This window comes from Telopea speciosissima, chromosome 4, assembly GCF_018873765.1.
Source record: "Telopea speciosissima isolate NSW1024214 ecotype Mountain lineage chromosome 4, Tspe_v1, whole genome shotgun sequence".
NCBI lineage: Eukaryota > Viridiplantae > Streptophyta > Magnoliopsida > Proteales > Proteaceae > Telopea > Telopea speciosissima.
This window is the reverse complement of record NC_057919.1, coordinates 19,776,585-19,800,657: the sequence shown is the minus strand read 5'-3', so window position 1 is coordinate 19,800,657 and position 24,073 is coordinate 19,776,585. Positions and strand designations below refer to the sequence as shown.

At 39.8% G+C, this 24,073-nt stretch overlaps 1 protein-coding gene across 1 annotated transcript in view; it reads right to left on the bottom strand.

The window, feature by feature from the left end:
* LOC122660244 (histone-lysine N-methyltransferase CLF-like) overlaps positions 1-24,073 on the bottom strand; it is a 62,312-nt gene that overhangs the window by 4,866 nt on the left and 33,373 nt on the right. Inside the window, exons 4-12 of the mRNA XM_043855464.1 lie at positions 20,113-20,274; positions 9,532-9,616; positions 9,154-9,309; positions 8,994-9,041; positions 8,832-8,903; positions 7,939-8,672; positions 1,740-1,875; positions 1,414-1,634; positions 873-1,004 (exon numbers count right to left, since the gene is read on the bottom strand). Of these exons, the coding sequence (XP_043711399.1) occupies positions 873-1,004; positions 1,414-1,634; positions 1,740-1,875; positions 7,939-8,672; positions 8,832-8,903; positions 8,994-9,041; positions 9,154-9,309; positions 9,532-9,616; positions 20,113-20,274 (1,746 nt within the window). The remainder of the gene's footprint in view (positions 1-872; positions 1,005-1,413; positions 1,635-1,739; positions 1,876-7,938; positions 8,673-8,831; positions 8,904-8,993; positions 9,042-9,153; positions 9,310-9,531; positions 9,617-20,112; positions 20,275-24,073) is intronic.

Sequence of the window (24,073 nt, the reverse complement as noted above, 5' to 3'; positions counted from 1 at the left end):
TAGACATTCACATAGTTTGTGGCCACTAATTTTTTAGAAGCTCTACGTTGACAGAATCAGGTTGTGGGAGACTGTATGATGCAAGACAAATTACATATTTGTGGCCACCAATTTCTTAGAAGCTATACGTTGACAGAATTGGGTTCCTGGAGTAGGAGACCATATGATGCAAGACAAATTAAGGACCTACTGGTAACGGGACCAACTAGAATAAAAAAAAAACTTAAAGATGTTTAAATATATAGCTAAATGAACTTGTAGAAAATGAGAGAGATAACAAACTTCTTGACCCCATCAACAATAGTGTAGTGTTTGAGCAACAAAGCTCTATTGGAATTTAACTATGTGGTACACATAATTACAAAGTTCTACTATTTCTTCATCCATTTATATTACCTTCGACCAGTACACAGACTCATGCTTCCATTTAATAGTCTCTCACTCATTGGAATTTGTCGAGTTTCTGACAAATTACTACTTTATCATGCATTGAACTACCAGATTTTAGTCAACTATCATATGTTAATTGATAAAAAGACAAAGTATCATCGATGACAAAAATTCTAGGACTCCTATGGGAGGTCCGAAAATCACAAAACAACAACAACTCAGCCTTATCCCAACTAAATGGGGTCGGCTACATGGATCCTTTCAAAACGAAGCAGGGAAAACTGAGATCTACACAAAGGGAAAGGAAAGTAAGAGGAATGAAAAATAAAAATGAAGAAATGGAAAATGAAAGTAGGAGGAAAGAGGATAGCCCAAAAATCACACAAATGGTGTCATAAACTTGAAAGCTGCAATAATCATGATAATTACAATTACTTTAGGATCTCGGGGGGGGGGGGGGGAATCAGCAAGTTAAAACTCACCCAACCCAGCAATTTCTGCAAACGTCTGGATCGCATTCCCTATCTGCAGCAAAGCATGGGCACTGACGACTCCGACATTGACTTTTGGCACAATGACAGCCTCTAAAACGATTCTTGCAACTCTTAGGACACCTAGAAATGAAAAATCAGTAATGGTTAATTTGTTCAGTCCATTAAGCTAATATTTGAGATTAAAAGAGAACTTTACAAAATAAAACTGCTCAAAGCAGTCAAAAAATATAACAACTGTAAACCATTTTCACACGTCGACATGTACCACAACTCACTCCAGTGAGATGAGTCAAATAATATTTCACTGGTCAAACATTGCAAAAGATCGTATTGCAGTTATTAATTTAAAATTAGAATTGCATTTTGAATCTTATGACCCATTCTTAAAAATTTAACTAGCATCCTATCCTATAAATCATAAGCATCCACACCAATTGCTGGAGAGAAACCAGGGGCAAAAGAAAAACAAAAATAACATAGATTCCAGTTTCCTTGAGCACATAATTCAGAATGGACAATGAAGTCATACCCACAATACTTTTCGCAGCAGGTTCCATTTAGAAGGCAAGTGCACTGCTTTCCACAAGCTGATTGGCAGCTACAGGGGTTAAACTGCCGGCATGGTTGATCCTTCCTCTCACTAATCCTTTTCCTAATTGAATGGTAACCAGCAGATTTCCATGTATACTTTAAACGGCGAACCCTTCCCCTCCTGCGCAAGAACCTTGATCTTTTTCGTGGTTCAGCATCCTGAAAAGCATTTCAGACAAGCATTCCCTTGTTAGATAAAGAGATATCCAATGCCACATGTACATAGGCATACAAATAAAGAACCATAGAACCAATATAGTCAACCTTAGAATGGCCTTCAACTAGAGAATTTGAAGCATCAGCTGATCCATAGGATGATTTATTTTCGGTGAAACTCATGTACTGAAAAACCTCAGCACATGTCTTCATTCCATGAAATAGGTTCCTAGCAATTAAGCAGCTGTCCAGAAAAATAATAGATCCATTGTTAAATGCACCACTAAAACAATGAATGCATGCACTCTCTCCTGGATACAAGTGTATACAGAACCTGACAATACAACTATTCTAAGTTATGAGAGATACAAAGATGTAAAATGTACATGATTAGAAAGCCTTAGTACATTAACAATTCGCAGAGCTAGAGAAATTTAAAGGTTCAAAAAGTATGCAGAAAACAAAAGAAGAAAAGAGCACTAGTCAACAAATTTGCGTTTATTTTGAGCTAGAGCAGGTTGAACATTGTGCAGAAACACAATTAATAAAAAAGAGCACTTGCAACAAACTCGCATTTCACAGGCTGTAGATCCATCATAATACAAGTTACAAGGATGCTCCAGTTCAACATAATTCTTAGAATTATTAACAGAAAACCTGTCTGGCCTGAAAAAGAAAAATGCAATCCAACAGATAATTTGACTCACAAACTTGACAAAACAATAACATGTTCTTAGTAGCATATTTAGAAGTTAGAACAACATGGAGATGTTTCGCAGCAAAATGTTTAGTGGAAGGATAATGGAGTAGAGATGTAGACCACAAAGTTCATAGCCTTGACAAAGTTGGTATTCAGCATACCCAGCACTGCCATAGGTTTGAAGATGGAACATGAACAGTACCCAAAAGCTGAGTAGGAATTTACCAGATCTGTTCTAACACAGGCAGAGAAGAATAATATGTGAATTTGATTTTTAATAAAATACAGGAAAGAATTTACAGAAAAATATTGTGTAACAGAACCCAAGAAAAGAAAATCACAAAGGAAGTCTAGTTTAATCACATGTCATAAAAAACAACAAAATCTTCTGTAATAGTGAGCTAATGTGTAATTTAACGCAAATATCATGTGTATGCCACATGGATTAGAAGTAAAATATAGTGGCTAGATCAAGTGCAGAGGCAAAATTTAGAGCCATGGTGGAGTCTGCGAGATTCTTTGGTTGAAAAGGTTAGTTCAAGAATTGGGGTTTGATACTGAGGACTCCATGTGGTTACAATGTTAATATAAGTATAGCTCACAATCCTGGGCAACACGACCGTACAAAGCACATTGAAGTTGATCAACATTCCATTAAAGAAAAAATTGACTCTGCTACATCTGCACTCCTTTTGTGAAGACAAGAGACCATTTAATTGATCTTCACCATAAAGATTAACTCTCTCTAGTTCAGTACCCATTTGAGGAAGTGGGCATGTATGACACTTATTCTCCAGCTTGAGGGGGAGTGTTAGAGTTTATGTAGTAAGGGTATTACGGGAACTTTGTTAAATAACCTTGTTTTTACCTCTCTAGGCATTCTTATGTTAGTGTGGGGGTATTGATGTAGTCTTAAATGTTATTTCAAGTTAGTAAATATAGAGAGAAATCGATTCTCTCCTAAGTATTTCTCTTCCTCATTTCTTTTGTTATTTTTTCTTCATTACTTTGAACTCTATCAATGGTGGCAAGGAGAGGAAGTCAAATACTCCAATTTCCCTTTTGCATTGATATACACCTTAATAGCTTGAGCCCAAAGTACGTAATTAGAAGCTCCATTGAGCTTAATAATAGTAATCTGGACATTAACACTGTCCATGAGAGGTTTAGAATCCCGCATGGAAACAAAAACAAAAAAAAAATTTAGCAGCAATAATATGAGTGGAACCAACCAATATACCAATAGGATCTCAAAAAAGTGCACAAATGAATATAGACAATAACCAACAACCAATCAAGGAGCCACAATCAACATATCACCTCAAGATCATAAACAAATAATCTGCAGAAGGAGAAAATAAGACAGCCACCAAGCACCAAGGGCCAATACCACAAGACGTAACCAACAACCAGTCAGGAGAAAACTTGTAGCAGCAAATCAGGGCCTCAAATAAGGCCAAGGACCAGGTTGAGTAGGGGGTAAAAATAGAAGGAAATAATCAAAAAATATGAGGGCAATCCAACAGCTGGATGTGGAGACTAGACAGATGCACCAAAATAGAAACTTCACATTTGAAGAATTTATAACTCTTCAAGATTCAACAATCTACTCATCTAGTCATCTGATCAGCATCAAACTTGGAGCAATAAGAGACCTTTGGCCATATGAATGAACCCCAAAAAACCTCAACCACTTAATGGTTAAATGGGAAGATACCTTCAATCCAAAAGTCAAGCCAAAAGGCCAAAAAACAGAGTACCGCCAGTTGTAGAGATCAGCAGCAAATAAGGAAACTTCAAGTGTGTAGATGAGACATTCTGGTAGAAGTGTTCAACAGCATAGGAAGCCCCAGTTGTCACGTGTTAAAAACTAGGGTTTCGGACAAAGCAAGAACAGCATAGGTTGTCGTAAACCATAAGGAAGAAGGCCTTAAGAAGACCCTCAAAATAAAAGTACAGATCGAAGCAATTGATTGTTTAATGCTGTAATACCATGTAGTGACATCAGATCAGCAAGCAATCAATAGGAAAACAAATAGAAGGAGAGAAGAAGCAAGAAGAGGAAGAAGAAGTTGATGAAGAGGGAAAGAAAAGAACTCACGGTAGGTTAGAATGACCTAAGAGCGTGAGCAGTGACCTTTATGTTGGGCATCTAGTGTATGAATTGTCATTGTTAGCAACTGTACAGAGTGTTCTGGTGATGTGGCAGTGCAGGGTTGCAGTGGCAGTGAGATCTGGACATGTGTCAGTTTGACTGTTACTGAGGCTTCCGGGCTTATTTGGCAGAGTATGGCAGCATTTGGTAGTGAATAGCAGTGTTCGGCAACAAGTGGCAGCATTGGGTGCAGTATACATATACTTTGAATGCTGTGTTTGTAGGTTCATGCTGATGTGGAAACTTTGCAGCCAATTTGGGCAGGCTAAGTCGCAGAATTGGAAGGAGGTATGAACTGGAGAGTTGCAGTGCATCAAGTCATCTTTCCAACGCAACTGGAATCCCATCAATCCGATTCCATATGAGGTAGTTATGGTGATTTCCGTATGGTCACGCAGAAAAGAAGCCAATAAAGGAGGTCTTGGTCTTTGGAGATGTCGCAGCATGTGGCACAGGCTGAACAGCCCAGGCCGCGGGCCATGGGCTCATAGAAGGGCCCATGCAGTTGCAGGCCACAGCACATGCCGTTCGAGCCACACAGCCGGGGGACACAAGACATGCCGCGAAAGCCCCGCACAAGATAAGGCTCCAAAATTTTCTAAGTGCCAAGTGCCCATGTATTGTTTGATGAATTGCTGCAAAGAGCAACGAAGTTAAGTGCTCTTAGAGTCTTAGGAACTAAAAGCCTGAGGTCACATATGGTGACCATTACACACCAAACTGCAACGAGCATCGGTTAGACGGAGAAGATGCCGATCTGACGGCTTCGAGCGCTCAGATCCTGATAGGAAGGCCGTGATGCGTGCGCACTCGACAACACGGTCGTTGATGCAATGGATCCCATCACTCGTCTTCTGAGTGGTTCCGTGCAAGCTTTTCGATAACCCGCGACACACCGTAGTCACGCACCTATCCAATGTGTCGCGCTCCCAGGTGCTCCTCTTGGAAGATTCCATTTCGTGCAATCTCAAACCCTGCACTTTCGCTGATGGGATCTACGCGATCCGGCGATCCACATGCCACCCTTCCTTTTGAGCTCGATCCAACGGTCAGCAAGCTTGCCACAGACCATACACGTGCGACTTATCCAGAAGATACCATTTGGGCTCATCCAGGGATGCCACCTATTCTGATCCAAGGGCTGAGACTGTTTTGAGCATTGTGAGCTCATTTTAAGGGCTTTTTTGCCCCCAATTTTTTTTGGGTGCTCAAAAAGTGAACCGAGAACGTGGATGCTTATTGTAAAGAGAGAGCAAAGGTAAGTAGAAGACCATCTTAAATGCCAAAAACTTCACATTGATGATGAGGATGACCCACTAGAAGATTGGAGCACAAGCAAGTTGATTTCTACACTTTAAGTGAGTGGTCTATTATGGGATTACAGAGGACGAGGTAATCCACTTGAACAAACCCCCATTTAGTATTTTCTAGGTTGAAATTCATGTTAAGGAACCCTAGTTCATTGATATAAGTCAGGGATTAGCATTCAAAATTTGTATTTGACAATTGTACTCCTGTTAAGTTGAGGCTTGACAGGATTTGGGGTTGTAGCCCTAGTCTGTGTTGTAGCATACACAGAAGCAGAGGTAGGTGCTCCTAGGCTATTGTAGCAATCAAAATAGTGAAGTGTATTGAGCAATATCTGAAGCAGGGCATTGCTTGGTGGATGTAAGCAGTTGGCCGAACCACATACATCTAGTGTTGTGTGTGCCTCTTCTATTTTATTCTTGCATGGTGGAGTCAGTGTATGTTGCAGAGTGGGTGTGCACTACCTGATAGACCTGGCCACTTTGTGGTTGAGAGGCGGGTGTGACTACGAAGTGTGCGTGGGATTGGTAAAAACTTGGGATTGCCCCCAACCAATCAGTGCCTGTGTCAGAAGTCTCTGATATCAGTGTGGTAATCTGCAGAGTAGAACTGAGGGAAGAATTTTCTAAGACACTGATTCACCCCCTCAGTGTCAACCTGGGAATATCACTTTATATATTAAAAGAAAATAAAATAGGTACAAGGTCTAAAACAACCCCCCATTAGTACAAAATCAGACCACAATACCCTTACTTCAAACAGCAAAACAATACACCCCAAAATACCCTTATTGATAGGATAAGAGTAACTACCAAGTACCAATCTCGACAATATAAAACATATTTTATTAGACAAGTCACCTCTTCTCATCAGCACATTTGAGAAGCCCATATGATTAAACAGATTATCATTTGGCCAATCACATTATGCGAACTAACTTCAACTGATGCAGGGAGAAATTGGCTCAAAAGGTTCTTTTCTAGAACCTGGGCCAAATGCTGGTCCAAAGGCCAGCACCAGCCCAAGCTGCAGGCAGGTCCTTGCTGTCCCAACCTGGCCCTACTGAGTTTATTTTATATAGTTCTTTTTGGATCCACTTGGATCCATTATTTTGGAACAATTGCTGGAGAAGACTTTTGGTATTCTTAGTGTCTTTTAGAATTCCAAGAGTTTAATTTCCTTCATGTCTTTTAGAATTCCAAGAGTTAATTTTCTTGGTTTATGTTTCCTATGTATTGGGGATGGGGTTCAATGTTTTGGGTTTAATTTTCTATGTCTTGGGGCAGATAGCTATGTGTAAGATTTGTTAACTATGTATGGGGAATTCCAAAATGATGCAAACCCGAATGGGTAAGCAAGCCAAGATCGAATCTGGAAGAGAATCTTGAGTGGGTTATGGGTAAGTATGATAGAGGTTGATGGAGGGTGGCTATAGGGAATGGAGGATGGAAGTGATGAGGATGATGATAGTTGAAGATGAAGATATATAGGTGGCAACCTAGAGTCCCACTAGTTGCCCAACCGTCGGAGTCCCACTGAGGTCATGATCAAAGGAGTCCCACCTTGATCCCACTTGAGTCTCACAAGCAAAAGTTCTCAAAAAGAGCAAATTGTTTTCAATTCATGGTTGCCTTAGAGAGCAGTCAGGACTTGCATTATATAGAGATGGAAATGTTGAGTACATCACAATAACATTAAGAGATTCTTAGAATTCCAAAACCCCTTTTGGAATTCCCCATACATAGATATCTCCCCCAAGACATAGAAAACTAAACCCAAAACATTGAACCCCACCCCCAATACAAAGGAAATATAAACCAGGAAAATTAACTAATTTTGGAATTCTAAAAGACACTAAGAATACCAAAAGTCTTCTCCAGCAATTGTTCCAAAATAATGGACCCAAGTGGACCCAAAAAGAACTATATAAAATAAACTCAGTAGGGCCAGGTTGGGACAGCAAGGACCTGCCTGCAGCTTGGGCTGGTGCTGGCCTTTGAACCAGCATTTGGCTCAGGTTCTAGAAAAGAACCTTGTGAGCCAATTTCTCCCTGCATCATCAACCTATATATAAAATGATCAAAACTAATGTGCATCTCATCACATATTTCTAAACCAACTAATCATGTATAAAATGCACTCACCTATTCCTTCCGAATATCTCTACACCTTTAGCAAATAGGCTTTTCTCAGTGGCTTTCCAAGATTTATCACCCGCTAGTTCGTATTTATAGATGTTTTCCTTAACAAACTCCTCTTTCCTCGAGATATCCTCACTAAAAGTCCTAGGTGCATCCTTAATATCTTCAGATGGTCCATCATGGGCTGCAGCTGACAACGAATTTTGACTGTCCTGAACTGGCGATTCCTTCCTTCTAGATTTTCTTGTAATTGGAGAGTTTACTTTTTGTTGTGACGAAGAACTAGCATCTTCATTTTCCTTACGTGAATTAAATCTAAGTTTCATATCTCTAGGCTGAAGACATCCATCCACAACAGAATCAAAATCAGAAGCAACCGTTTTCTTCTGCCTCTTGCTCTTGCATTGAAGAACACGCTCAGAAACTCGCTTACTGTTTCTCTTACGGACTCCACATTTCCCCACAAACTTTGTTTTAGGGGGTGTTGAAGAGTGGTGGACAGAAGGGCTGTCCTCCCTAGGTTTTATCTCTGAATCACTGCTTTCTGACATATTTCTTCCATTGGATGAAGCACTTTCACTCTGGTTAGACTTCTGCCCCTTACCAACTGATGAACCAGTGGATTTCTTTCTTGGTGATGTACGAACCCCAGCACTAACAGAAGAATCAATAGGATTTTCTTCAATAGCATCATGGACAGGAGAGCTAACTGTGGCAATACTTGGACGTTTCAAGGCCTGAAACATGATTCAATTTGAAACAATACATAAATTTAGTTCATAGAAAACATTTAAGGAGCAGTAGATGCTAAGTAAACTAGACCAATCAGAACACCCCCCCCCACCAAAAAAAATAAATTGGTTTGGGTGCAAAAACCAGCATATTTAAATACATACTAATTGATAGCAATTATTGCCACATGGAACTTTTTCCTCATCTGAACCACTCCATGGACTTTGCTTTTCAGCCTGATAAATGTGAACAAAAACACAAACAATATTAACTAGTGGAAACATAGGCAACAATACACTATAGATTATCGAATATCAACAACTCACAGGGAAAACAAGATCCTGAGAACATCCATGTAATCTACAATCGAACACCTGCCAAAGGTAATTTACAGAGTGCATCAGAAATGTACTACTGACACAACACATGTACACATCATGGTGATAAATATTCATGCAAAATAAGAACAACGTGAAAAGTTTTTACCAGACATCGTCGACAAAATAGATTGTCAAAAGAATCCAGAGCCGCATCCAGATCCTTATCAAGAAAAGAATCATCTGTTTTTGGATCATCTTCAGCATCCCTCTCCTTAGAGCACTGCAGATCCTTTTCTCCTTTCAAAAGAATTTCGTATCTGGCCTGTTTAAGAAGTTCGATATTGTTTCATACCTCTATAAAGCCAGCACAAAATGATTGGGTAACAGCTGGACCAGTTCTTATTAGAAAGATAGGAGAGTAAAGGAAAAATCAAGCAGAATTTATTTAAAAAAAGAAAAACAAAGAGGATTTCCTTACAACCACAGGACTTGTCAGACAACCTTTGCAAACTTATATAATATGTTCCATTGTAAAAAAACATACCTTGATATCACAAGGATTTCTAGAAAGGCACTCAGCAAGTGAATCCAGCACAGCATTAGATAAACCAACTTCTTGGATTGTCATTCTGGTATAAAATATGAAAAGGACCAGCTAAGTATATTTTGATGAAGGATTAGAATGTAATGCTTCAGATAACACTATAACAATTTCTAAATAAGAAGTCAGATACAGTTAAAAGAGATAAAGCGCAGTGGATATACAATTGTTCCAAATTATGTCGCTACCAGCAGGAAACAAGTGCAAACCAAATACCATGGTTTAAAAGATCAATTCTGGATCAGTCAGATCAATATATTGCTGGATGGGACAATGTAATCTATCATAAATTCATCCCAAGTATTTCAATCTTTTGGTTGGATTGTTTAGCTGAATGAGTATCAATCAGGATCAGTCCAACCTCTAATACCAGTAATGGAGACTGGTCTAACCTTATAATAAGTTTCAGAACCAGTCCAAGATAATAGGATCTCAGAACCCAAAAGTGATCAGATTAAGAGAAACTTCAGAATTGAATAAGAGATGATGCACAACAGGGAATATCTTCAACTAACTTTTAGATTAATGATAGATAACTGAACAACTTCAAACTTACTTGACATCATATGGACAGAATAGAGGAAATAAGGTAGAAGAAGAAAGATATGACTTGAAGAGTCTCACCCCAAGCCTAGGATAGTATCTCACCAACCACCTCAGCCTCTCACCAGGAACAGAATCTCACTGCAACTTTGTTTCTCACAGAAGAATTGTATAAACTCAATGTCATTCAAATTCTAATTTCAAATGCTTACAGACAGCTCCTTTTATAAAGAGGTTTTTAGACCCTCATTGGTGCTTCCTCTTAAACTTAATGGCATGTACAATTCCAAGGACTTACATTGGAACTCTTTTCAAGATATTAAATGAACCATACATTTTCAAGGTCTTTCACAACTAACCTATTTAGATCCCCAAGAACCTATTGAAATCCCCATTTCCCAAGACTTCACAACTTTAAAGGACTAGATACAACTAACTAGTTAAATTCGTATGGGCCACTTATCCTTCATATATGGGCTTTCAAATAGGCCAATTATAATAGAAAACATAAAAATTCCCAGGCCATGATCCATATATCCTATTAGGCTACTTATTTTTAACCCATTAGACTTGGATTTGGGCTTGTTCCGGCATAAATACTTTTGCCGGAACCTCTCTTGATCTACATCAACCACAACCAGTCCTCAATTTTTTGCTAAATTCCACACCATCATAACTTGTAACGCATATTCTCTATGTTGGATTGTTGGAATATGAGTATTATTGTAACATGGGTCGACCCATGTTATATGGTTGACCCATGGGGGTGTTAGTGTTCTATTTATATTCTAGTTACTTTACCCTATTCGATTGGGGGTATTATTGTACTTTGTATATTCTGGAATTCTCTCCAGAATTATTATAAATAAATCGTGGAGGGCTGTGTCACATCGACAAGCCATTCCATTCTATGATTTCTTCATGGTATCAGAGCTACTATCGATACCTGAGAAATAACCTCCTAAATTCAAATCGCTCTCTGCCTTCTCCCTCCTTCTCCCATCTCTGTCTTCTTCTAGATCGATCAATTAACCTAGCCCTCTTAAAACCCTAAACCGAGACCTTCTTCTCCTAAGGTCTCTTCTCTCCCATGAGGGCGGTACTTGGAGGTGATCTAATATGATCTAGAACCTGCCCTAGCCTTTACCTCCTCTTTTTCCACTTTTTATGATCTCCATACAAATCGAGATCTGTTTTTTTGAAGTTTGAAGATCTACAGCCTCAGTTTTTTTCAGAATACACATCTGCAGAATTTTTTGAAGATTGAACATCTGCAGAATTTTTTGAAGATTACACATCTGCAGGATTTTTTTTTGGACTCGATACTCAACAGTTCCACAGTTTTTTTGTTCTCGGCACTCCAGGTCTCTTCTGGTCTTCATCTTAATTTTCCCCATCAGTGTTCAGCAATTTCAGATCGACACCACAAGGGATCAGGTCTTCTTCAACAGAACCGAAACCTTTTTTGCAGATTTCATATCTGCAGTTTTTTTGGAACATCATCTCTGTATTTTTTGGACTCTTAATTCTGGTCAGTATGCCAGATTCAGAGGACTGTACTGTGGCATCCACTGGCCCATCTGTAACACAAGGGAATCATCACGATTATCATTCTTTTCCTGTCAGCCCAGTGAAGCTCGATGGTACAAATTATCTACTCTAGTCTACATCAGTATTTCTCTCCATTGATTCAAGGGGCTATAAGGGCTATATATATGGGACTACTGTTAAGCCACGTGATGCTGGTCCATTACAAGATAAATGGAGTTCCAATAACTCCCTGGTTATGTCCTTTCTCCTCAGTGCTATGACTCCATCCATTGCCCATGGTTATGTACTGCTTGATACAGCTGCAAAAATCTGAAAGGCTGCTAAAGATACATATTCCCAGGTAGGGAATGATGCACAGGTTTATGATATTCAAAGAAAACTTCATGCCACTAAACAGGGTGAACTTACTTTGTCCCAATACTACACTGAACTCCGTAGTCTCTGGCAAGAGCTTGATTACTATGACAACTTTCAACTTGATTACCCCTCCGATATTACCAAATTTCAGCAAAGGGAGGATAAATTCAGAGTTTATACTTTTTTGACTAGACTTAATGTGGAGTATGATCAGCTTCGGTCTCAAGTTTTGAATCGTTCCCCCTTTCCCAATTTGGAGCAAGCCTACTCTATGATTCAGCTGGAGGATACTCGTCGTTCCACTATGTTACCACCTGCCCAGCCAGAGAGATCAGCTTTAACAACTTCTAGGGGTGGTTCTTCTACTACTGGTATACGTTCCTCATCTGAGAAGGAACCTCTTAAATGTACCCATTGTGGAAAAGAAAGACATACTGTGGATTTTTGCTGGAAATTGCATGGTCGGACACCTGATTCTTCTGATGGTCGTGGTGGTGGCCGTGGTCGTGGTTGTGGTAATCGTGGTGGTGCACAGGCCAACATTTCTGAAGCTACTGAACCAGCCCCTAATGCCACTCTTTCTGTAGAGGAACTTGCTGTATTTCGTCGTATGATGACCAATCTTGGGTCTCTCACATCTCCATCTACATCTGCCTCTACCTCGAATGTGGTTCCCTCTTCTGAATCCAACCTTGTTTTCTCCCAACCAGGTATTTCTTTTGCCGGTCAGTGTGCATCGACATTATCTCATCCTTGGATAATCGATTCCGGAGCCACTGATCACATGACTGATACATCAAATTTATTTTTTTGTCATTCTCCTTCTTCAGGCAAAGATAAAATCAAAATCGCAGATGGCTCCCTTTCCTCTGTATCCGGGAAGGGGGCTGTCCATTGTTCTCCTTCTTTATCTTTGTCCTCTGTCTTGCATGTTCCTAAATTAACTTCCAATTTGCTTTCTATCAGTAGTTTAACGTCTGACCTCAATTGTAAGGCTGTTTTTTATCCTTCTCATTGTGTCTTTCAGGACTTGGGGACAGGGAGAACGATTGGAGCTGGTAGAATGCGTGGGGGACTTTATTTGCTCGACGATGATCTTATCTCTAGCACTGCTGCTGCCAAGTCTGGACAGGCTCTTACTGCTACTTCCGCTGACCATCATCTCTCTGAATTACATCGTTGGCATCGTCGATTGGGCCATCCACCTTTAGGAACATTAGCTAACATTTTTCCTGGTTTATTTCAGCATTGTAATCCTCAAACTTTATTATGTGAGGCCTGTGTTTTTGCAAAACAAACTCGTTCTATTTATTCTAGTTCAAATAAAAGATGTTCCAAACCTTTTTCTATGATTCATTCTGATGTTTGGGGTCCCTCACGCACCTCTTCTATTTCTGGTTTTAAGTGGTTTGTCACATTTATTGATTGTCACACACGCACCACTTGGGTTTATTTAATGCGGCACAAAAGTGAAGCATTCTCTTGCTTTAAGGTCTTTTATAGCATGGTTAAAACTCAGTTTTAGGCCACCATTCAAACTCTTCGGAGTGACAATGGTCGTGAATATTTCGATGGGGCATTCCAATTATTTCTTGCAACTCAAGGTATTATTCATCAGACTAGTTGCGTGACACTCCACCTCAAAATGGAGTGGCTGAACGCAAGAATATGCATCTTCTTGATGTTGCTCGCTCCATTATGTTTGAAATGCATGTTCCCTCTCATTTTTGGGGCGAGGCTGTTTTAACAACAGCTTATCTTATTAATAGAATGCCCTCTCGGATCCTTGACTATAAATCTCCTCTAGATCTTTTAAGAGGTTCTTCTTCTTACATCATTCCTCCTAAGGTTTTTGGATGTGTGTGTTTTGTGCGTAACCACTATGCCCATGGTAAGCTTGACCCTCGCGGTCTCCGCTGTATTTTTCTTGGTTATTCTCCTACCCAAAAAAGGTATAAATGTTATCATCCGTCCTCTCGCCGTTTTTTCGTTTCCATGGATGTTGTTTTTCATGAGGCTGTGGCTTTCTTTCCCTCTTCGGCACCTCTTCAGGGGGAGTCTACATCACCTCTAGAAGATTTGCCGATCCATTTTCCTCCTTCCCTCCATGAGCCCATTGATGTTTATCATGTACCTTTAGAAGATGATGCTGTCCAGGGGGAGCAGCAGCGGGTTCAGCCAGAGAAAGACTTTAAGCAGCAGTATTATTGAAAGAAAAAGGGGCAAATACAGCCCACCACTGCAACATTACTGAACCAAGAGTTGTCCTCTGAACCAGGACTGAATGAGACTTCCTCTGGTAATATTTCTGATCCTCCACATTCACATTCTGCACCTATTATTTCTGATCCATCACTTGATTTACCCATTGCCCTTAGGAAGGGAAAAAGATCTTGCACGCAACATCCAATCTCTCAGGTTGTTTCGTATGAATCTTTGTCCCCTTCATTTCATGCTTTTGTTTCCTCTTTATTTTCTGTTTCCATACCACAGACTTGGCAGGAGGCATTTGCAGATGCTAGGTGGAAAGAGGCCATGGTCGAAGAAATGCAAGCTCTTAAGAAGAATGGTACATGGGATCTGGTTACTCTTCCACCACAAAAGAAGACTGTGGGCTGCAAGTGGGTCTTTGTAATTAAACAAAAAGCTGATGGCACAGTTGACCGCTTTAAAGCAAGGCTGGTTGCTCGCGGGTTTACACAAACATATGGGATAGACTATTTGGAGACTTTTGCGCCGGTTGCCAAAATGAACACTATCAGGGTTATTCTCTCTTTTGCTGTGAACCTGGGATGGAGTCTACAACAACTTAATGTTAAAAATGCTTTCCTCTATGGTGAATTAGAGGAAGAGGTATATATGGATATTCCTCCTGGATTCTCATCTGCTGCAACTCAAGGCAAGGTGTGTAAACTTAAACGGGCTTTGTATGGTCTGAAACAATCACCACGTGCATGATTTGGTCACTTTCAGAAGGCCATGATGACTTTTGGGTATAAACAAAGCAATGCAGATCACACCTTGTTTATCAAGAAGACGGGCAGCATCATTACTCTTCTCATCGTATATGTTGATGATATAGTTGTCACCGGCAATAACCTTGCTGAAATTTCCAAGTTGAAGACTTATTTGGCCAAGGAATTTGAGATTAAGGATCTAGGCATACTTCGCTATTTTCTAGGGATTGAAGTAGCCCATTCTTCTCAAGGGCTATTTTTATCTCAACGCAAGTATACTTTAGATCTTCTTTCAGAAACCGGCATGCTAGGCTGTTCTCCTGTGGATACTCCTATGGAGCACAATGCTCGTTTTCGAGACACTGATGGGGAACCCGTGGACAAGGGGAGATATCAGCGGTTAGTCGAGTGCCTCATTTATTTATCTCATACTAGGCCTGACATTGCCTATGCTATGAGCCTTATTAGTCAGTTTATGCATGACCCTCGGTCTAACCATCTGGAAGCAGTGTTCCGAATTTTGCGATACTTGAAGTCTGCCCCTGGTAAAAGAGTTTTATTATCTTGTCATAACCATCTCCAGATTGAGGCCTACACTGACTCCGATTTGGCTGGCTCTCATGATCGCAAATCCACCACGGGTTACTATACATTTGTGGGTGGAAATTGTGTTACATGGCGCAGCAAGAAGCAAACTGTGGTTGCCCGTTCCAGTGCAGAAGCTGAATTTAGAGCTATGGCTCTTGGCATTTGTGAGCTGCTATGGCTTAAAACCTTGTTACAAGATTTGAGCATTCCTATTACTTTGCCTATGCGACTCTACTGTGATAGTAAATCAGCAATAAGTATTGCCCATAATCCAGTGCAGCATGATAGGACGAAACATATTGAAATTGATCGTCATTTTATCAAGGAGAATTTGGATAATGGGACTGTTTGTGTTCCCTATGTTCGATCAGGTGACCAGTTGGCTGATGTGTTCACCAAAGGATTGAGTGGAAAGGTGTTGCAACCTCTAGTGTGCAAGTTGGGCATGACTGATATCTATGCACCAACTTGAGGGGGAGTGTTGGAATATGGGTATTATTATAACATGGGTCGACCCATGTTATATGGTCGACCCATGGGGGTGTTAGTGTTCTATTTATATTCTAGTTACTTTACCCTATTCGATTGGGGGTATTATTGTACTTTGTGTATTCTAGAATTCTCTCCAGAATTATTATAAATAAATCGTGGAGGGCTGTGTCACATCGACAAGCCATTCCATTCTACGATTTCTTCACTCTAGTTAGACCACTTCTCCAGAGCATAAATTTGACAATAAATGCTTCTTTGGATCATAAATAGAATAGTGATGCACGTTTATCACCAAATTGGTTTTTTTTCCCTAGAAATAAGTTTAGGGTTGGGTTATAGACATGTTGGGCCTTTGGTCCCATGGGTTTTCAATGCAATAGGCCACTTTTATGGGCCTAAATTTGGGGTACATAAGTTGCATACGGGATTAGCCCATACTTAGTTTATTTTCATGTTTTAGTGTTTTAAATTGAACCGATTGAACCACTGGTCCAATTTAATTGATTTTAAAATATTCTTTTAGGATAGAATCTTTTTAACTTAAGTTTTATTTTAGGGTCCACACCTCTACACGAATTTTAGAGAGGGAGTGTTTTGTATTTAGACTCAGCCAAGGATTAAGGATTTCCTATTCCTAGGCTGCATATGAATTTAGGCCTTTGGCCATTATAAAACCGTGGGGCTCCTCTTTACCTCACCGTTTATGAAATTTCTCTCTTGCAAGCTGATGCAACTGTTCTTCTACTGAAGATTTGCTTTGTGTTTGATCAAAGCTGGTGGGATTGGTGTATGATCCAATCGACACCTTACGGTGTGAAGCCTAGGTGGTTCGTTGATGGGATTGGAGTTTAATCCAATCGACACTTTGTTGTGTGAAGCCCGAGTGGTTCTCTTCAAGTTCTCCTTCAAGTTTTCTGTCCAAGATTTGATTTTTATTCAAGTTCCTTCATCAACAAGCTGTTGCCGATTACATTCTGCCATTACAAGTATGAAATATTCCCCATCCCCCCAATTCTGTTTCTGATCCTCTACAGCCCCAAACCCTAGTTTTCTCCTTTGTTATTTTCAGTTTTCCCATACCTTAATTTCTGTCCAGCCCAAACCAACTGTCAGAACAATCTACAAATTTGACTGATTATATCTCATACCCTCTTAAGAAAACCATTTAAGTTTGGTTAACTTCTGTCCAGCCAAACCCTAGAAATCCATCTTTTCCTCTTTTCCAAAACCCGAAACCCTAACCCTAATTGGCTGCCTATTCAAGTTTACACGCTTCCATTCATTAAAACATCTCAAGACCTTCACTGATAGACTCCCCTACACCTGCCTAGCATAACCAACACCTCAAACCCTAACCCTAATTTTGACCTAAAACCCTATTTTGACCTAATCGGACCACCAGTTCATATCAGATCCTGGTTTACTGGCTCCTAGTTGGTCTTCTACCAATCTAGGACTACATTACATAGTTGTCAAGGCATCGCCTAGGGGGTCCAGGCGGATTTTTTGGGGTCTAAGTGATTGTCGTCGTAGTAGTATCGAACCAGGTTTGGCCCTTATTTATGCCAAATATCATTTTAAGTAATGTTTCATTTACTTAAGATATTATTCAGAAATAAGCAAATATCTCTATTTGAATCCAATAAAAATAGTTAAAAAATCAAATTCCCAAAGGATAAAAGTCAACCTCCCAGTTCAAGAACAAAAAACTAGATTTTCGGCGGTAGGTGAAATTTTCAACTTTCTAATGTTGGGGTTTTTCTCAAATCCAAAAATTCCATAAATCTTAATATGGTAAAACATTGCTAAAAACCAAAAGAGCGTTAAAATATTCATCTGTTTTGATATCTAAAAATATATTTTCATTTAGAGCAATTTTGACAGCATTCACACACACCAAATAAGGTTTGACTAGAACATAACTCCTTCAATATAAATCAGATTTAAGCAATCTTGGATTTGTTGGAAAACTGGTTTTATGCTCTACCTAATACAAAAAGTCTCATATAAAAATAAAATCATTTGACTAGTCAAACTTCTTAGAGAACAAGACCATTTCTCTAAATCGAGGGCAGTTTAATTACTTATAGACATGATCATATTTTCTAAGAATGTTATAAACCAAAAATGTGAAACTAGGTATACCAGGAGGTCCAGGACAATGATCAATTCCAAGAACAGTATAAACCAAATGTATGTTTTGATTGTTTCAAACTTCCAATAACTTGCTTCTTTAGTTCTGTTGTCTTCTAGTTCTATGTTGATTTTTTATGAATTTATGTGGCTTAATATTGATTTTTGATGACTTGATGTGGCTTAATGCTGATTTTTTATTACTTTTTTTTTGCGTGAATAATAATTTAAATTACGAAGAAAAGAGAGGGGATATACAAGCCCAAGGGCCAACAAAACAAAAACAAGAAACTAGCTGGAGAGCAAAATGGAGGTAGGGAGACCCCAAGAGACAACAATAAGCCTGTTTCTTGGGGTATCAGAAACCCTACCCGGGGGAAGGGAGCACACTTTAGAAGAAACATCGAATAAGATGGCCTTCCAAATCTTATCGAAAGAGCGGGATTTGGAAGTCCATCTTCTAAGATTTCGTTCCATCCAAATGTGGGAGATGGTAGCATAAAAGGCAAGCTTGCCCACCGAGTCGCAAATCGAGTTCCTTCCAAAGGTCATATCAATCCAAACCCATTCCCTAGAGAGGGGGAGCGGCCTTCTTCGAGCCGGCCAGCAGTGCCGGAGAACCTGGTTCCAGATGGAGGCTGCAAAAGGACAAGAGAAGAACAAATGGTCTGTGTCTTCATGCTGATTTTTTATTACTTGATGTGGCTTAATGTTGATTTTTTATGACTTGATGTGGCTTAATGTTGATTTTTGATGACATAAGGTATATATTGTAGCATACTAAATAATGTTAGAAAAGAGGGGAAATAAAACATAACAATTGGGTGCCTCTTGTCGCCTAAGCGCTTAGGCACCCCTCCACCGCCTTGGGTCACCTTGCTGCCTTGACAACTATAATAAATAGACAACCTCTTAGACAATGTTACAGCATTGGTCAGATACCTTTCATTTTGTGGGTAAACAAACTGAATACTCCCAGATTAACATGCAAAATTTGTTAATTTTGATTCATTTAATCATATTTGATATAGTTCCTTGTTCACACATATATACAGTACCCCCCAAAAAAATATGAAACATATCTAGAGTACTAGTTTTTTCTTTCGCACATCACAAAATAAAAAATAACAGTTATAGTGTGCAACAAACCAAAAAAAAAAATGAAAGGGTAACCATACACAAGCTAATTAACACGGCAGTCACCCAGCCAAATTGGCCAAGCAGGCCCAGTTGAGGTACCTAGGCAAGAACCTAGTCAGTCCTTACCTGAGCATATATATGTAACCTAAGCCCTCTCTAAACAGACTGCTCAGTTCCCTAGGTCATGTTAGGCCATACCAAGGTATTGACAACATTGGGTCCAAAGCACCAATTCCCATATAGGAGCCTAGGAGGTCCCAGTTCAAACTCAATGATTTTAGGCCAGAGTTCCAAATTTAGTTGCCTTCAAGCTTCGTCTACCCCCACCAGTACACTACCGCACAAGCCCAGGTAGTCAGTCTGTCCCCTCTCATATGCTTCCTCAACAATAAATTAGAGTGCCTCGTCAAGTCCTAAAGTAGAACATGAATAAACTGAGGACAGTTTCCAGTATAAGTACTCTGGACCATTGAAACGAAAAGACACCATAATTTCAATTAACCATTACAGGGAAAAGCTAATGTAATTTTGTCAGATTTGCATATATTTCTGCTGAAATTTCGCCTTTTAACCATTACAGAAAAAATAACCTCCTCAGGAAACAACAAGTACCAAATTTAACTATGTAGATGCCATAGAGACAATCATGGACTGCCACAAAGATCATAAAGTAGAGATCATCTTAAAGGTTATGATGCCAAGAACAAAGAAAGGAACAAAAACAAAAGTTGACAAACCAAACAGGTTTTCTGGTGATACCAACCGAAGGATATAGTCTTCAAAATCCCCAAATTCTCTCTTTTCTTCTTCATCCTCAGCATTCTCCTCCTCACTGTCGCTGCATATTAAAGCTTCACCACCATTTTGATCATAATAAATTCTTCTTCGACCAACTACCGATTGATCTTCTGTCATTCTCTGGTTTCTGCATTGAAATTAATATACAGCTACTAATATCTATCAGCAGTTTAAAAATTCATAGCAAATTTTAAAATAATAAAAAGAACATAATGTCAATAAAAAGTTGGACAGCAGGCTTCCTACATGACCGTTGTAGAAAGTAGGATCCCTTATTCCTTTTACCACACACTCATTATAATTATCAACAATTGCCATGTGACAGCTTTGAAAGTGCCCAAATTTAGTGGACATGTTTTCCATATCATCACCTGGTCATGTGTTACATTTTGCACCAATTGGATTCTCTACATGCCATTATTGTGGTTTCAAAGTAGTTTGAAAAAGTCAATTATGGAAATGTTTGAATGACAGGGATCATTAAAAAACACGGTGAAAGCCCTATAATGTAGCATCATTCGGTTAGGACAAGCCGTCAAATTTGATATGCAGAATACCCAAGGAGTTCCCCATCTATCCAATGGTCAAAATTCTAAATCATCTTGTTCCTGTTTCAAAAAGTAGTTGGCATGTGGTTCTTATAACAGGCGTGTAGGAACCCTTTTTTCCTAAAAGTTGAATACACAAAGGACAAAATTTGAAACAGATAGAATTGCCACAAAAATGGCTAAACCTTGAAATATATATATGGTCCACTAAAAACATGAACAATGTAAGAATATCACTAAAACTTTTCTTCCAGAGATTAAAAAAAAAAATTTAATGCAAAATGCAGGCTTAACCATGGGAAGCTAATAGTGGCTTATATGAATTTATCAATGAAAAAATAATGAAATCTGGCTACAGAGAAATCCTGGCAGCTCAGTAGCCCATTTAAAATGCCATGCTTCATTTTAAATATGTGAATGAAAAACACTTCAAGATGGCAGTCCATTCAAAGACGAATCTTCTAGCAGCAAGTTTTCAAAAACCCCACATTAATGTTATAATAGATCATGGGAAAATTCTTCCCATGTTTACCTGATTCAACAAGAGAATCTTATCTTATGAGGATGGCCACGGATCATTGCATCAAAAAGAAAATATTGCGACCAATTACTGGTTCACCAGTAGGGATAGATCAACACTGATGGTGACATCCCGTCAAGCCTAATAAACCATGCGAAGAAAGAATTGGGCTTCTTTTACAAGCCAAAAACAATATTTAGAGCCCAGTTCAAAAATGGTAACCTATATAAGGTTTATGGAAGCCCAATATTATTGGTGAACAAGTAACAATCCCGTCTTGATTTGAGCTGCCTGCATCCTTGCACAAGCCAGGCAAATGAGCACCAGCATTGTTCTCAACTGATAGATTGAAAATTGAAGATATATGTGAAGCAGAAACTGGGTTCATATGATGAAGAAGTCTGGTGTGACGTCATTCCTATGGATTTAACACAAGTACTTCTTGGTAGACCTTGGCTTTTATGATAAGGATGATACAATTGGAGGCAGGTCTAATCAGTGCACTTTTACATTCAAGAGTAAGTGTATTGTATATAACCCTCTGAAAATTCCAGCTGAGAAGAGGCATCAAGTTGCCAGCACTAATTCCAAGATTGTGCCTAAGCCAGAGAAGAAGATGGAGAAAGGTGAATCTAGTAGGACTGTTGCAATATGGGTTCAAGGGTATATTTGTCCTTAGGGTTTATTTTATGTTGCCCTAGGGGCTTTATTGTCTTTGTACTCATATCTTATTATTATAAATAAAGGTAGGCTGTGTCTCATAGACACAAGTCACAACTCCCAAAGTCATCATGGTATCAGAGGGGAATTGACCTAGAGATCCCCAACCCTAATCGAATCTCTCTTCTCTTCTCCTCTCCTCTTTCTCCTTCTCGATTTCTTCCCAGCGCCTCCACCATCTAGCCGCCACCGCTACCATCTAACCATAGTTGTCAAGGCGCAGCCTAGGTGTCCAGGCGGTTTTGTTGGGGCCTAGATAATGTAGTCCTAGGTAGGAGTAATCCCACTAGGAGCCAAGGTAATGGGGTCACACACAAAGGCTGGCCGATTGGGTTAGGGTTTAGTAATTTAGGGCAAAACTAGGGTTAGGGTTGGATATTGGGAAAAGGGTTTATAGGGTATTAATGGGCAGGTCTAGGGGATTAGTATGGTATAAAGAAGTTAGGGTTTGGATGAGTTTTGAAATTCTGCAATATTGGGCAGAATTGAATTTTAGGGTTTAGGGTTTGGGTTTTAATGGAGCAAGGAGATGAAGGGGTTAGAGTGGGAGTATGGGGCTGAAACTTGGATCGAGTGTAGGGAGGGATGACAGGGATGTTCGATGGGAGGTTGGGGCTGGTCTGATGGCTGGATGTGGGTTGCTTAGAATTTAAGCTAAGGATCGAATGGGGTAGTTGCAGGTTTAATGGAGGTTAGGGTTTAGTGGATGAATGGGGGGGTATGGATTAGGTCTAATGAAGGGAAAGGCTGGACAGATTAGGGGGGCTTGGGCTGGAGGATGAGAAGAACAAGGTTTAATAAGATTTCAGATTCAAACTTACTGGATTGAAGAGATCAATGGCAGCAGCTTGAGAACTTGAAGAAACCTCCTGATCTTCACGATGCAAGGAGTCACAGGAGTCCACCTACCCTTAACCACCTTGAGATCCACAAGGATATACACTCAAAGAGCAATCGGCTATGGCAGCAGCAAGCTTAGAAGCAGAAATTTTATTAATTGAACTGTGGAGGAGCCTCCCACGATATGTGATATTTATTAATGAAGGCTAAAGCCAAAAATTCTACTCATACTAGGATTCAAATCAAATCCAAAGTCTGAGTCTAACTACAAAACATATCAACCCTCTAATAGAAATCGTGGAGGGGAAGTATAGCTAAGCAACACAACTTAAAACAATTAAAAAGGGGTAAAAGACAGATTTGCCCCTGACAACTAAACACTGAAAATAAAACTAAGTATGGGAAAAAAGGCTCCAACGAAAATAAACAAACAGCAGCCATATCATGGCTTCTTCTTCTTCCTAGTGCTTGGACCTGCATCAACTCTCCCCGGCTTAGAAACATTCATCTCCGATGAATGGGTGAAGGCCATATATAATCATACAACTCCAGATCAAGCTTCTTGAAGTCATCTGCATGGATCCAAGTACTGTCCTGGCTTGGGTGACCTTTCCATTTAACAAGGAAGGAATGGTAACCAGTGCCGTGTCGAGTGGTCTTATGCATGTTGTCTAGGACCTCCTCGATCACATCTTCAATGGGTGGCTTGAGTTGGGGCAACCTCAGCATATGCTCCGAATCACCATCGTCTGAGTGATGTCCCGTTTACAAATATAGATCAGCCACATTAAATACATTGCTTATGCCCATATCAACAGGCAACTCAAGAACATAAGCATTGGGTCCAATACGTTTCAACACCTTGTATGGACCCATCTTCTTCGAATGGAATTTACTGTTGACACCCGGCTGGTGTCTGTGAGGGTTCACCCTGACCATGACCATGTCTCCAGGCTTGAACTCAACAAACCGCCGATGCTTATCAACAGTGGCCTTGTAGTGATCAGTACTGAGTGCTATCTTCCTTCGAACATCAGCGTGTACCTCGGTGATATGGCGGAGGAACTCATCTGCTTCCACGCTTACCCTAGCTTGAGGGGGTAAGGGAACAAGATCAATGGGACGTTTGGGTTGTATCCCAAGAAGAATCTCGAAAGGGGTATGTCCAGTTGTCCTGTTCACAGAACTGTTGTATGCAAACTCAGCAATGTCAAGGATGGAGGGCCATGTCTTCTCATAATCTCTTACCGCATCTCAACAAGTTACCAAGGCTCTTGTTTACTACCTCTATTTGCGTG